This window comes from Dermacentor variabilis, chromosome 3, assembly GCF_050947875.1.
Source record: "Dermacentor variabilis isolate Ectoservices chromosome 3, ASM5094787v1, whole genome shotgun sequence".
In the NCBI taxonomy this organism is placed as follows: Eukaryota; Metazoa; Arthropoda; class Arachnida; order Ixodida; family Ixodidae; genus Dermacentor; species Dermacentor variabilis.
This window is the reverse complement of record NC_134570.1, coordinates 45177417-45193197: the sequence shown is the minus strand read 5'-3', so window position 1 is coordinate 45193197 and position 15781 is coordinate 45177417. Positions and strand designations below refer to the sequence as shown.

General features: G+C 48.0%; 1 protein-coding gene across 3 annotated transcripts in view; it reads right to left on the bottom strand.

Moving 5' to 3' along the window:
• Positions 1-598: 598 nt before the first annotated feature.
• Positions 599-15781, bottom strand: part of LOC142575496 (uncharacterized) — a 74636-nt gene continuing 59453 nt past the window's right edge. For all 3 annotated transcript variants that reach the window (XM_075684902.1, XM_075684903.1, XM_075684904.1), the window contains exon 3: positions 599-15227. In XM_075684902.1, coding sequence (XP_075541017.1) covers positions 13394-15184 — 1791 coding nt within the window. In that variant the 5' untranslated portion in view covers positions 15185-15227 and the 3' untranslated portion in view covers positions 599-13393. The remainder of the gene's footprint in view (positions 15228-15781) is intronic.

Genomic DNA, 15781 nt, shown 5'->3' with positions numbered 1-15781 from the left:
ACGCATACGCGTCGTCATGACTGTGGAATGGCACTCTTTGCGATATTGGGTTTGGGTCGTCCACTTTTCGTTCACTTTATTGGCGCTGAAAATGCCAATTTCAAGCAGTTTAGTGAAGCCAACTTTCCCTAGAATTAAAGTTGCGTGGATGTTCTGCAAATAAATGTTCCGAGTGCATGCCGGGTACGTTTTAATGCACCTATTCAAGCAATCACTTAGGGCATTTTAAAAACGTTTTTTTATATGACTTGGCAGGTAAAGGGTTAAACATATGCAAACAAACAAGTCCAACTGCAGCACAGAACACTATAAGTTGCCTTGCTGCAGCACAGAACACTAAGTTGCCTTGCTCCATTGACAACCTCAGGTACAATATATTTTAGGGTTTTGCACCTATTTACCTACAAAACTGGATAAGATGCATGTGGCTTTGGTATAACACAGTATTTGTAACACAATTTAAAGCTTTGAGGGAAGCATGGGCGGCTGCCCCTTGCCTCTCCCTAAGGCCGCCCCTGTCCAACATCTAGCTACCCAACTTCCTACGCGCAGTGTCTGTGAACCTAGAGAAATGAATGAGCAAACACCAACAAGCCTGTTCCAGACTTCAACTAAAAAAAAGTTTATTCGAAATGAGTTTTTTTTTCCGCGTGGAAGGAAGAGGGATGGGGAGACTATGAGAACAGCCAAAGAGTCGTGTGGGGAGGGCAAAAAGTTATCGAGCGGCAACATCAAAGCACACAAACGACAAAAGTGTAGAGATGGAGGGCAGCGGCACAGGCAGCTCGCCCCACCACCATGCCGCCTCGATCATGAACATGGCAGGGGCTGGGGTGGGCGAGCAGCCAGCTCTTCGGCGGTTTGCGGGAGCGCGGCAGCCAAACCAAAGCACGTCATATCACCAATACCACACTGGGCAGCAACTTCAAACAGAGCACGCACGACGTTGATGCCCTTGACAACTGGCAGCAACTTCACACATTTAAAGCCCACCACCGGCAGACTTTGCGGCAATCGACCGCGTGCGTGCAACTGTTTAGAAGACGGGCGCAGGCCCAGCAAAGCAAGCAGGGCTATCCCCCCAACCTCCACCAGTGTCGTGGTCTGGGAAACCGGGGGCAAGCGGCGACCGCATGATATCTGTCAAAATCTTCGCGCAGCCCCACTCGTAACGGCACGACAGTCTAAAGACCTACATCTCTGCGTAAACAAACATTTGTTAGGGGTGTCACAGCTAATTAGGTAGCAGCAGCAGCAACGTAAATGCTCCCCCCCAAGAAATAGCTGGGGCTGCAAAATGGTGAGTCTGGACACAGGCTTGGAACTTGCAAGCTTTGGATACATAGGGCTATTATGTCAGCGAGATAAATTATTTGGCACAGATGGGTGCCTGCAGAAGTTGCAACATGACAATCTGCATCAACATTTTCCGTTGCAAGGAAAAGGTAGCTAGCTGCTCAAACTACTGCTGTTGTGGTGTCTACAACATGATGCGATTGCCCTAGCTGCTGTTAGTTGCAAGGCGTGTCTAAGCTAAAATTTTCACGGTGGAAGAAAAAAGAAAAGAAACGGGAGACAAAGAAATAGGCAATAATTTTTAAAAAATGGCGTAAAGTACTTTTACGCATTAGCAGAGGCAGCAATTCACTGTTGTGACTACCATATTTATAAAAGACAGTTCTGGCCTGACAAGGCCGAGCCTCATTTAAGATTTTAAGGATCACGTGATGACTGTGCACCATAGAAGTGCAGGTACTTTAACTATCGACGACTGTGAGTGAAAAATCATTCCTCACCCCATCGAGTTCCCAGGCCATGACACTGCAGGGGTAAAACAGGTGGCATAATGCAGGCAAAAACAAAAGGAGGCACTGGTAGACCAGAGAGGTGCACTGGGAACACGATTCCAGGCAGAAGGGCAGCAAAATGAAATTCCTGTTCTCGCTTGACACACTCTCGCATTCTCTTTTTTTTTCTTCTAAAAATGCTCCTCCACTGCTGTGTAAAGAAAGCACGCAAAAATAAAGGGGGAGGGGGGGGTCGAGACATAACGAGATTCGATCACACATCGACAAGTACCAACGCACCGGGGTCACAGGTTTCTTTTGCACGCACCGTTACTTTGAAAAAACTGCTTCTCTTGTCGCACATGGTCACGCACAACAAACTCAGCCATCACAACAACAAAATAAACATGGAGCGTTCTCAAAAAAGATATGCAAGTTGGCAGAGAAAGATAGAATGCAATGTCAGAGAGAAAGCCGCGCTCAATAAGTTGAGAAGAGAGGCAACCACATTACACAGAGCCTTGAGAGACGAGATTCACACGGTACACAAGTAGCAAGCAAGTAGAAGAACTGGGGCACGGCTAGGCCGCTTGCACGCATCACATAAAAACCCATCGCCCTCTTTTGAGAAGGAGCGACCACGGGAGAAAAAAGAGAGAGAGAACGCCTCTTTTTTTCATTTTAATCTGCAAAAAACCAAAAAGCGGAAAACGTTCATTCTTCCTTTAGTGTGAACTTCGTTTTCCAGCTTCAATTGGTTGGTTTTTTTTTTTTTTTCATCACAGTCTTCTTCTTGCTTGGTGGCGGGCCATCCGAAAACACCTGCCTGTTTTGTTTTTGTTTCTGACAGTAGCATTGCATATTTCCCACACATACAGACACACACACATACACACACCGTTGGGCCATAGGCGGCAGATGCTGCATTGCTTGATGAAGAGCAGTGTGCAGCGACATGCGCACACTTTCCACTCGATACATTCAAAGTGTCTTATTTTTCATGCATCCTTCTTGCAGCCTATTGTCTGCTACACCAACGTACACTTGGCGCATGACAAAGGTTGCAATATGTTACCTATGCCTCTAACCGACATGCCTAAGGGCACTCTAGTAAAAATACAAGCATCTTTACAAACAACCATATTCTCTTTTTTTTTTATCCGGTGGGATTCATTCCACAAGCAAGACGAGCGTTTCAGAAACTCTAAGGGAAAAAGAAGAGTGAGAGAGTAAACTTGGGACTAAATTTGGGGGAAAGAATAATAAGAGAGTTTCTGAAATGGCAGACGCAGGCAAGGTGCGACTTCGTTAAGCTGGTTGAGCATTCCTTGGGGGGGGGGGGGGGGGCTGCACGAGACATAGGGAGAAACAAGAATGTAAACACGCACACCACATTGCACTGCAAAATGAAGGCACACATGGTGGGTGTTTTCATGTGCTCATGTCTCCATCTGTTCAGCACTTCAGTCCAAAGAAAAAGTACATAGGCAGCTTGCTAAAGGACTTCAGCAGAGCTGAAAAATGGTGCCGGCAACACTGTGCATGTTTTAGACTCCCAAGCTTGGCTTGGGGGCCTCTTGCACGTTGGGCTGACATTGCATGCCAACTTCGCAGCTGCTGCGTCTGCCATTTCTAAAGCTCCCCATCTAACCAGCAGTAGGTGAAAGAATTGGCAGGACTACAGCCACTTTTCTGTGGCATCTTCAAACAAATAAACCTGCTGAGAGCAAAAAAAGAAAGAGTGTCTTTAGATAAAGCATAGTCTCGATACAATCTTTAGGGAGTTCAGGGCTAGCTCTAGGCGAGGCCGACCTTATCAGTATCAACTCGCTGATTTACTTCTTTCTTGGCACATTGGTCGATGTCAAGCCGGCTTCTGAGCGAGCTGGTGTTATCTAAAATAAAAAAAGCTTTGCCATGCCTATGCAGTGTGAGTTACCACTAAAATAGAAAGAAAAGAATAAAGCAAATGAAAAATTGTTGTCCAAGGCAACGAGCTACTATGGATGCACAGTAAACATTTGTTTTTAGCACGCTTGTCACACATTCTATCCACTCTCAGCACAACAGGCTCAGACAAGACAAAAATGCATCAGTGTTCACGTTGTCTGCAGACTCGTCCAGTCGGCCACCACAAGTAAATACGAAAACGTAAGAGATCAAAAATGGGCTAGTGACTGCCCAAAGGGGAAAAAAAATGTGGTGGTAAAAAAGAAAAAGCAAAAAAAGAGAACATACAGGAGACTAAGAAGGGGGCGATCCGCGAGGATCGGTCGGAGAATCAACGCATCGTCGCAAGACTAGATTGCAGTCTCTCCTCCTTCGAGACGCACCTTTCTACCACTTTATACCCTGCATAGTTTCATCCAAAAAGATGCTGGGGAAAAAGAAAAAAAAAAACTGGTTATGACCACTTGCAATAATTGACTGAGCAGTGTACGAAAAAAAAAGGGGGGGGGGGGGTTCCTCTCCACAGAAAAGAGGAGTTAGGAAGGAAGCAGCAGTTTTGCTGGAATGAATCGCGAGCAGCCCCCATTCGTTCTACAGAACACAATCACTGGCGATCAGCTAGGCACGACACCTCGCTGCTTTTAGGGAATACTATCTTGTACATCACTGACTGAAACGCGCGAGAAAAAAAAAAAAAAAAAAAAAGCTCTGCAGGGCTGCTGCGGCTATCACAGAATCTGGCTCGATAGGAACTGCCGAACCAAGAAGAAACAGAGGGCCAACTCTTGTTGCTTTGCTCCTTTTTTTTAACACTTCGAACTTAGGTTAAAAAAGTGTCTAATATTACTGCATATCATAAGATGAAAAACAAAAATGAGAAAGCATGTGCCAAAAGAAAACATCGAGTTAAAGATACACAAAAAGTCTGCACTTTGCAGTAAGTGAGAGACAGGATCAAAAAGGTGGGCGACAAACAGACAATTTTGATTACCAGGTTAAGAGCTTATGTATGATAAAGTATACTGCCAAATAAAAGTTCAGCCATAATTCTATCAAATGCCTCTGGAGAGCCAAACGACTTGAGTATCTATTCATTTCCAAAGATGATGGTGTCGCTTAAAAAAAAAAAAAAAAAAAAAGAAAACTCGGAATGCACCTATTACTACCAGCAACAAGGACTGCATTTCATTATCTGGAAACAGCACAGAATCTGTTTTAGACTAAGCAGGCGCAACGGTGCCAATTACAGGGATTCTTTTCCCATCCTCGACATGCAAAGCTTCCTCGAGAAAAACCACAAGGCGAAGAACGAACTGAAATCCAAACTCGGTGGCGACTGTGCACATTATTACTCTGCAGACCACAACGATGACAACTTCTACGAGAACTACTACTGACAGTACACTTTTTCATATTTTGTTTCGTTTTCCTTCTTTGAGAAGACCACCGGGCCGGACAGACGGGCAACATGCGCTGCTAACGCAGCAGTCCCCTACATACACATTTCTTGACGGACGACACACCTTCATAAAGAGAGAAGACAATCACGGTGAGAAGAATTTTAAAGAAAAAAGCGAAAGTGGGAAGGGAAACCAAAGGAGGAAGCCTAGTCTTACTAGGACATCCACCCAACAACCATGTCAACATAAAAAAAAAAAGACAGCTGTAATTAGGGGAAAAAAGAAACCACATGTATATATATGAAAGACAGTGAACAAACACTCTTGACACAATGCTTCGTCGTAGCGCGAACTCGCAGTTCACACACATAATATTGTAGCCCCCTCTTCTTCTTTTTCGTCTTCTCCTTCCACCTCCGTTTTTCCCCCGCCCCATATCCGTTTTGCACAGTCGCCGGACCGCCGTGTCCCACGTACGTATACAAAGAATCCAGTGCCCTCCTACTCCCGTGGGGAAGGAGGGCAGCACGTCACCGGCACGAGAGTTCCAGCTCGCGATGACCCCAAATGGAGGCCAACAAGTCCCAGATGCCACAATTGCAGCACTCACTTAACACCACTGTCCACTCTTGTTGCTTTTGTCAACGTCGTCTGCAAGGCGATATCTTCCGTCGTATGGAGCAGCAGTGCAGCCTGCAGGAACCGCGTCTGACAGAAACATTGCTGTGTGTGTTGCCCTCTTCGCTGGCAAGTGCTCACACACGCACACACCACTGCTTGAATGCATGCATATGATCACGGGCCGCCCGGCACACACACGGGCGGGTATTGCATTTCACTGACTCGCGAGCCCTATCCTGCAATGCGGACACATTAGCTCATTTTTTAAATCTTGTGCCTCTCCTTTTCCTCACAGGTTCTTGACTTTGGAAAAGGGAGAAAGGGAAGGAAAACGTGTAAAACAATATGCTGGTTTTATAACTAAAACAGTAAATAATGTCGGCGACAGTGTCGTGCCGCCACCTACCTACCTCCCTCGTGACACCTCGACGGCAAAGCATGCCTGGTAAAACCACCGACGTATGGCCCGCCCATCCAACAAACGCGCCTAGCCCATGATAGGCAAAGTTTAATCATTATAGTATCCCTCTTGACAAATGCTGCACAAACACCGGAATGACCCCACAAGCAAAATAATCGCAACATCACCTTTTGCTCTTCACTGGGTCACACAAGAGAGAGAGAAAAAAAAAAGAAACTGGAAAAAATGCACTGCAACAAGTGCAGCGTTTCCAACACTGCACGTACACCAACGAGCGATCAAAATGAAAACGAAGATTATAAAAAATGCACCACGGCAAAATTTTCAAAAAGGAAAACGAAAAGCGCTGAACGACATCAGAGAACAAGAACATAGTAAGGACAAACGGCACGAGACACTGAGGAGAGAATTTTCAATGAGTCTGCGATCGTGCGTGTCACCACAAAAATGGCGCTGGGTAATTTGGTGGGCATGCAGAGCCCATGCAGCAAGCATAGAAAACATTCGCACGTCATGTTCAATCGAAGTCGCTGGTGGTAAGTGTTTGAAATGTTGGGCGCCGCCTGTCGGGGAGGACCCACGTATTGATGACAAGTGAAGAGGATGGCTCTGCGAGGCACCAGCCGAACACAGAATGCGCAGACCCATTGAAAGTTCGTCTCTTTACAACTAAAACACGCATTTCAAGGAAAAATAAAGTCCACCTATACCTTGAAAGTTGCTTTCATGCATGCACTAGGCAAGCAACGTGCACGTTCCACTCTCCGGGAGCTGACGCAGCTATGGGCAGCTGCGAGGCACAACTGGATCATCCGACAGGCAGCGCAATAGACGACTTCGCTTGAAATTAACCGAGAGGACTCACATCAGTATAAGCTCGTGCGTGTTTTCTACACTTTGCATCCTCAGCTCACGGTGTTCTGTGAGCATTGCTTGCATTCTAAAAAATTTTCTCCATCACGGCCCAGCTGGAGAGTTCCACGTGCAAACGTGCTTCCGTAGTGCGGACATGAAGGGGGGATTGCAGAAAGAAAAAAACAACTTTCAGAACAGTGCCAACACTGTTCCCTCAACTTTGTACTGCTTCTCTCACGTAACCTTGGCCCACAATTAGGAATCGTGGAAGAAAACGAGGGGGGGAATATGTACGATACACCGGTAACGCCGGAAGGAAGGAAGGGAGGTTTTGAAAAGATGACAGCTTTGCTGTGCTAAGCCACCGCGCGCCCGGCGGAGAAGCACAACTAAACCATTTCATCATTATCATCAAAAGACGTCGCCTCCTCCCTTCCGCACCGTGCGACATCACAGGAGGACACACTACACAAATCACAAGTGACGTGACGGGTGTTCACAAATGTGCCGTAATGCTCTCCGAGAAAAGCCCATGCAAGTCAAAGTCAACTGCTGTTCCATGCTTCTTGGCAGACCTGCCATGAATAACATATATGCGGCATACGGTGCTGAAACTATGGCCCTTTACGCATTTGAATGCCCCACCAGTTTCGTTCGGAGGAATTAACTCCTGGATAAATTGCTACAGCCAGTTTTCGGCACACAGTGCTGTTACACTTTCTGCTGCATAAATTCTGTCTTGGGAGATGGAGCACCTGATGCGGTGCGGCCAGGCACGAACTGGGCACACTAAAGAAAGGCAACCTTGTACAGTGTATGCCAACACAGATACAGTCTAATGTCAAGTAAATGCATCATATGATAAGTTTCAACTATAACCCATGGCCTTTTTCAAAGCTTTCCTATTTTAAGATGACATTTAGGGCTGGTAAATTATTTAACTCTTTAACAACCAAGCCTGAGGTGTAGACATCCTAGCGTTTTGTACCAATAGTGCCAAGGACGAGTTGTACTTGTCCAGGTCACAGGCTTCTTTGGCTTTGCTTGCCGGAGATGAATCATCGAGTCAGCTTGAGTCAGGCATTTGAGTCTCAGCACTTAGCATATTCCTTGATGCTTTTGATTCCTTTCATTATCATATTCTCAGATATTTAGGCTCGAACCTCAGATGTGAACCTTACATTACGCTCGAACCTTACATGCCGAACCTTACAGTCTCTTAAACAGACTTCTTAATATCTTGAGACAATATAAAAGAAACTGCATGTATAATACATTTATCGAATTCAGACATGATGCAGAATAATTTGCTAGAAGGGAACACAGCAAACTCTGTAACTTTTTAATGAAAGAACTTAGGAGTTTAGAGGGGTAAATTTCAGTCATATAGAAATGTCTATTACAGAGCTTAATCAATGTTCCCACTCAGTCCACGTTAAACTGACTCCAGCCTTGTATGACTGAGGCAGTTTGCGCCTTTTTAACAAAACAATTACACTTCTATAAATGCAAAAGTAGTATTTGGGAGCATTGTGGTGCCATGCCAAAAAGTACATTTAGCACTAAATGCAAACCTAAATGGGCAATGCTTGCCTTAGTTCTAAAGATAGTAAATTTTGCCAACGAGCTAGCATATTTCATAAATCTTTAGAATTTTCTGATACATGAGTTAATACACAGCGTGTTAGATTCTTGGGGTATCCTTCATTACGTAAAAAGAAGTGTTTTCGATGAAGGAGAATTATTAATGCACATGCCTCCGTAGGCCTTTCCAGAAATTTGGCTTGAAATACTTTAACAATGAAAAACAATAAAATCTCACCCCTATTCAAAACCCTATAGATGCGAGTATCAATATAGCTAGCAAGTTAATATTTGTGCTATCGCTTAGACAACTGGCCATACTAAACTTTCTTGTGGCTGTATATTCTCCAATTACTGGATACAATACAAGTAGGAACCTCTCCGACAGAGCCTGATTCTGAGGCACATGTATTTTTTGGGAAGTGCAAGTAGCATTGCAAGCTGAGCTCTTAAGAAGCTTCACAAATGAAAAGTTCTTTATCTGCAAATACAGCAGCATTGCTGAGACAGCCAATGCCGGCACCAAGGCTAACTTTTAAAACACAGAAGCAAAAGGACAGAACTTTCTAATATTAAAGTTATACTTCCCTGACTTTTATCTGAAAAGCTTGCAAAAATACTTCGAGGATGCTGGGTGCTACTGAATGATGTGAAAGCGAATAAAAGTGGAATGCATTTTTTTTTTGCTTCAACATGCCACGCTGGCTTTCCTTGCACCAATACTTATTGTTTAAGCTAGCTATTTAAGAAAGATGTTTAAGTTTAGCTAGCTTCAAAGCTACATTTCTGGAATACTAAATAGTCAGGTCTCACAGCAAGCGAAGCCTTAGTAAGCGCCGTAAATAAACACGGATGGCGACACCACTTTTGAAATCCTCGCATAAACTCCTTACACCCTCGTGGATTCCACAGGCATCTACTCCTGGCTAATTAAATGCTTGTACATAAAGGGGATTACACTGCATACGAAAATAAGCAATGATTCAACCTGGAATCTTCTGGCAAGTTTTTGCAGCATGTAACCTGCCTGTACGCGTGAAAACAACTTGAAATGCATGACGCTGCACTGACATTGTTGGCATTACTGTTCGGGCGCCAAATTTAAGATGAGAAATCTTGCCTCCGTTCTCCCCTGATTTCGTGTTTCACCATTTAGTGTTCATTTAATGCAGCAACAGTGCTGGTGCCGGGTGCAAACTTTTTACCTCCTGCCTGGTTTCATTAATGCTTCCTCCCCACTAAACAGTGGTCAATCTCCAAAAAATCTCAGTACTCTTGCAAGCCAATTTCATTTTCTATGACAAGCTTGAACGGTGCAGGTCATTCGACTTAAGTCCTTGGCATTCGGGACCACTCTCAGTCCAAAGAAGTGCCGCTGGGTCAGTACGGGGGAAGATAGCACATGATGACAGAATTACGCATTTCCCATATTGCACGGACAGCTGTGATTACTTGGAACGAGTTTTCGCGTGATGACGGTCAGTAAGCAGGCATGAAGAGAAGCAAATTGAAACCTAATCAGGAAAATAGAATGAAATTGTGAAAGTAAATGCGTACACAAGGCCAAGGAAACTCAAGATGAGTGTCAAATGGAAAAGTAATTGAGAAAACAGAATACAAAGGAGCCTGTAGGAGACAATGCTACAGGGGGTGAGCAATGATGGACTCGTTCGCGACCAACATAGATCAAGAAATGCATTATTCACAGCCAATGACTGCCTCTAGATGATCTTGACCTCTCTAAAGAAAAACTGTATGTTAAGACTTGCACTTAATGTGTTCATTAAAACTTTCACATGCTATTTCACTTGTTCTGTTTTTATGCCTAGGCTAGATACTCTACCAAAAAAGAAAAGAAAAAGAGAAATGCTTGGCTGATAAACAAAAAGTGGAAATGGAAGCTTCCAGCAACTTTACTAGCCCCCCCACCGATAACCTAGATGTAGATTGGGCCAAATTTCAATGGCACAGATAAGCCATGCAAGAGATGCGAGACATGAATATACTAAGGAATAAACAACTATCAGAATGACTAAATCTCCAAGAATTGTCTCCTACAAAGAATAGGGTAGGGATTTTAAAAGCAAACAAAAGAAGTGAAGCACACTGTGACATAGATGAGAAGACTGATAATGGGCCACATAAAACAATGAGATGTAATCTATATGTAAATATATATAATATATATGTATATATCTTACGATACTATTTTTTTTTCTTTTGATCTTCGCCACTTCTCATTTTTTTTTTCCCAATAAGCACACCAACAGTGACATGTACGGGACATTGAATTCAGCTACGACGGGAGACATGGTCAAAACACGGCAGTAATTTTTTCATCACGCCATGTGAGATTTGAAGAGAATGATGGGACAAAAAAATAAGCTAATAAAAAAAAAATAAAGATAGGGGAAGCAGCATTGGTGCCACGAAGTGACAACCGTAATGAACGAAACCTGTATGTACATAAGACAAGGAAACAGAAAACGCCACCACTGTAAAACAGCAGCAACAAAGAAAGTGAGAGCTGAGCTATAAAGGCGGGGGAAAAAAGTCTGTGCCATGACTTGTGAGATCCAAAAGTACGTATGCTGGACACAACGAGAAATGTGAGAGAGCACCATATCAAGAGCATCTGGAGACCAGAAAAACTCCAGGGGGCTAAAAAAAGACCAAAACAAACAAAATATGAGGAAAAGAATAAGGGGAACAAGGTGGCGCATCTTGAGTGTCCAAGAAGAAAACCAAAATGAGAAAACAGCGTGTGAGACTCTGAGAACCAAGGGTCAAATTGAACAAAGTGGCAAAGTGAAAAGTGTGGGGCAAAGTTAACAAAAGGCCAAAGTGACTTGACGGATAGTGATGCAGTAAGAGGTAATTCTTACAAGCAAGAATCAAGTGATAAAGGTGATGAAGCAGGTGCAGATAACGAACGGAAAAAGCGCTGCAGCTCGGAAGTTATTGCGACAGCGCCAGAGCAGACAGCAAAGTGACATGACGACAGTGGCACAGAGTGGACACGTGCTCGAGAACCGAGGCCGACAAATCGAGGTCAAGCCAGTTGTGTGTGGCAAACGGCACCTTCAGCAGTGCTGCAAGGATGCAACATACTTCCCGATACTAAAATGCTGCAGTTTTATGGTACACAGTAAATACCATTTCCTTTTCCAACTATGGGACAACGTCTGCATATATACAGCCTTTGGAGTGTCTGCTTGAATAGTTGCATGAATAAACTGATTCTACTCTAGAGAGATTGGATTGTGCACTGTTTGTGCACTGCGTTTTGTGCCAATGTATGCTGCACCAGTTATAATCCCGAGATGGCTGCGTAGATCAGTAAAGAGCATACTGTGCCATCTATAGATCAGCTCCAGGAAGTCGGCTACTTAAATTGCTTGGCAAATGAGGCTTTAGCAGTTCTCTCCCCTCCGTATGCTCAGAACATAGCAATGGCTCCACCATGTGCATGTTCTAGTATTTAGAACACACATAGCACATTCTGCGGCATATGTATCCAAGTGACCCAACGCCTAAGAACTTTCCACGTGTGTCCATCGCTGGAACACGCCTACAGGTCATCCACTATCATGTTCTACAGACTAAAAACAAGTAGTGGCTCCATGTGTAACAACCCGGAGGAAACGCATTAGAAAGGGGGCACCGCCTAGGTATGAATGCTTGCCCTCCTAGAAGCCGCTTACTGCTAAAGGTTGTGCTGTTTTGCCACACACAAGTTCTGACTGCAACAGATGATGGGTTATGAGAGTAAAATGAAAGACGGGGAGGCTAACAAGGTTGAGTGTACCCTGGCACCTTTTGAAAAATATAGGCAACATGAGTGTAGAAGGGTGGACAATGTTGTGACAGTGAAGAGAAGAGAAAACGATCACAGACACCTTTTTTTTTGTTTGTTTGTTCTGCCCACATACACACAACACCTCGCGGCTCGCGACTCGGTTGTGCTGGACAGAGAGACAAGACGGAGCACCCCTTTTAATGTCACGGTAGGTCGGCGCTTGTACGGCGAAAAAGAGAACGGAGCCTAATTAATTTGGCAAGTGTTTTACAAAATCAACACTAGTAATGAATGATTCAGTGATTGAAAGCCAGGTATCCAACACCCCTAGCCAAAAATTGATTGCCCCGCTGTGTGGTTCTAGAAGTGTTTTGCCCCTAAGCTCCTGTGCAAAAAAGCTCTCTGCCTGTAGTATGAGACCCATAAAAAATTGGGGCAGGCTGGGCATGCTCCCCTCTTGGTTTATCACCAGAGGATATCCTTGAAAGTAATTGAGACCCTCGCACCATATAGTGAGCGTGTTGACGGTTGAGACTCGGGTTAGGTAGGAAAGACGGGACAGGAGCACATAGCGTGAGCTTGTAGACGTGGCAGCAGACAGACTGCTGTGCCCACACCCACATAGGAGAGAAGAACGCAGTGGAGAACCCGAGAGCAAGTCAAACAACTAAGAAAAGAAACAGAGGAATAAAAGAAAGACAGGTACAAAGAAGTGAGAGGAGGGCACACTGCAGCAGTATGTACAGTTGTTGTAGTGGTGGTGGGCAGGGTGCCAAGCTATGGCTTGCAGCACGAGGGCCAAAGAAGAGAGAAACCCTGGTCCGAAGAAGAGTGCGGGCAGGAGTTGGGGGAGGTGTGGCGATTGTTGTTGAGCAGGGCTGGCCGCGCGCGCCCTCCGGGGCGTGAATGGGGTGGGGGGGCGCAGAGGGCGAACGCGGCGCAGGCTTCTTGTGTGTCCTCGTCACGACCCGGCTCCTCACTCGAGCAGCTGCGAGAAGTCCGGGTTGGCCGGCGAGTGGAACGAGTCGCCCCCGCTAGGATTCCCGGTGGAGCCCAGGTGCTGCGGCGCCTTGTCGTCAGGCGACGCGGCGCCGCTGTGCGGCTGGTGCTGCGGTGAGCCGGCGCCGAGAAGGGCAAGCCGCGATGCCAGCGGAGGGTGGTGCAACGACGACGGGTAAGGAGGCGCCTGGAACCCGCCGTCGTAGTGGCGCGGGTGCACCAGCCAGCGTGGCGAGTGCGGCGGCGGAGGCGCCGGCGTCGGCGGCGCCGAGTAGAAAGGCCGCGGCGGGTCAGGCCCGCCGGCTCCACTGGGAGGACCGGGCGATGCGTCTTCGGAAGGCCCGCGGCGCAGGTCGGGGCTGAGCGGTGTCGGGGGACCGCTGCCCCGCGCGGGCGACTTGTCTCCGGCAGGGTGCGGCTTGGGCGACGACGTGCCCTGTTGCTGCTGGGCAGACGTGGAGGCGAGTGAGGCAAAGGCTGCGGCGGCGGCGGCCAAGTGAGGCCGGTGAAGGAGACCCCCGGTGACAGCCTGGGTGGCGCGCGAGCCCCGCGAGCCGTAGCGGCGGGGCGGCAGCTGTCCCGTGTGACGCTGCATGTGCGTCTTGAGGTTCCCCTTCTGGGAGAACGTTTTGCCGCAGAGAGTACACGGAAAACGGTCCTCCTTGTTGTGCGTGCGCATGTGCGTCTGCATGTTGCCCTTCTGCGAGAAGCACTTGCCGCAGACGCCGCACGCGAAGGGCTTCTCCTTCGTGTGCACGCTCCGCACGTGGGTTTTCAGGTTTCCTTTCTGGGTAAAGCGTTTCCCGCACGCCTCGCAGCCAAAGTCCTTCTCGCCCGTATGGATCTTCATGTGCGTGTCCACGTTGCCCTTCTGCGTAAAGCTCTTGCCGCACACCTGGCAGGAGTAGGGCTTCTCGCCCGTGTGGATCATCATGTGCGTCTTCAGGTTGCCCTTCTGGGTGAAGTACTTGTGGCACACCGGGCACAGGAACTGCTTGGTGGGCGGTGGGCGCGGCCGGGGCGCACCCCCGTGGCCCCCCGCTGCGCCCCCGTGGTGCGCCCCCCCGTGGTGGTGGTGGTGCCCGTGGCCGTTGGTGCGCTCCAGCAGCGACGCCGGCGTCAGCGCCGCCTGTTGCTGCTGCTGCTGCTGTTGCTGCTGCGGCTGCTGCTGCTGTCCTGGCGGCGGCTGCTGCGCCGAGGCCGAAGAGCCCAGCAGCGGTCCCCCGCCCTTGCGCTCGGCCGGGCCGCCCAGGGCCGAGGAGGCCCCGAGGGGAGGCGGCCCGCCCCCCACTCCCGGCGGCCCTACCGGTCCGCCCCCGTGCGACGGCCGCGGCTGCTGCTGGTCGCGCAGCGTGTTGCAGATGGTCAGGTACTTGTGGCACAGGTCGCACGGGTACGGCTTGTCCTTGGCGTCCGGGTGCGGGCACTTGTGGTGGTGTTCGGCGGCGGCGCCCAGCGAGGACATCTTCTCCAGGTAGGAGGACGCGGCGGCCAGCTGCGAGATGCCCGTGCCGAAGTGGAGCGGGTTCTTCTTCAGGAACAGGTTGGTCAGGCTCGCCTGGTAGCCCGGCGGCCAGCTCTTCTGGCTGAGCGCCGCCGGCGGCCCGACCCACGAGTAGGCGCCGTTCTGCATCGGGGCCCCCGGACCGCCGCCGCCACCACCACCACCGCCGCTGCTCGTCGGCGGGGCCCCGTAGCAGTCGCCGCCGCCGACGCCGCCGACGCCCGACGGCGGCTGGCCCCCGCCGCCGCTGCTGCCCAGCGGCATGCGCCGCTCCAGGGGAAGCTCCAGGGTTCAGCCGGGACGGCGCCTGCGCGGGACGAGAGGAGAGGTCACGCGAAGGGCCTCGAAACGCGTTGTCTGGTCGAGGCGTCGGCGCCAATCAATCAATCAATCAATCAATCAATCAATCAATCAATCAATCAATCAATCAATCAATCAATCAATCAATCAATCAATCAATGTTGTTAAAAGCAATGTTCAGCTCGATTACAACGTGGCATCGTCTCGCTGTTAGTAACAGCCTAATGACTCGGGCTGGGACAAGAAGCAGCTGCAGAGTAGGCGGGCTCGAGCGCGTTAAAGGTAGGAGGACAGGACCACCAAAGAACGATGACTGCATGATGCATGCACCAAAGATACAGGGCATCGGGTGCCAAGTTTTGAAAACAAGGCACGAAGAAAACTTCGCAAAGAGCAGAGGCGATCTCTCAGGTCGTCGAAGGTTATCATGCTACGGATCTTTCGGAGCCGACTTTAATAATAATAATATTTGGGGTTTTACGTGCCAAAACCACTTTCTGATTATGAGGCACGCCGTAGTGGAGGACTCCGGAAATTTTGACCACCTGGGGTTCTTTAACG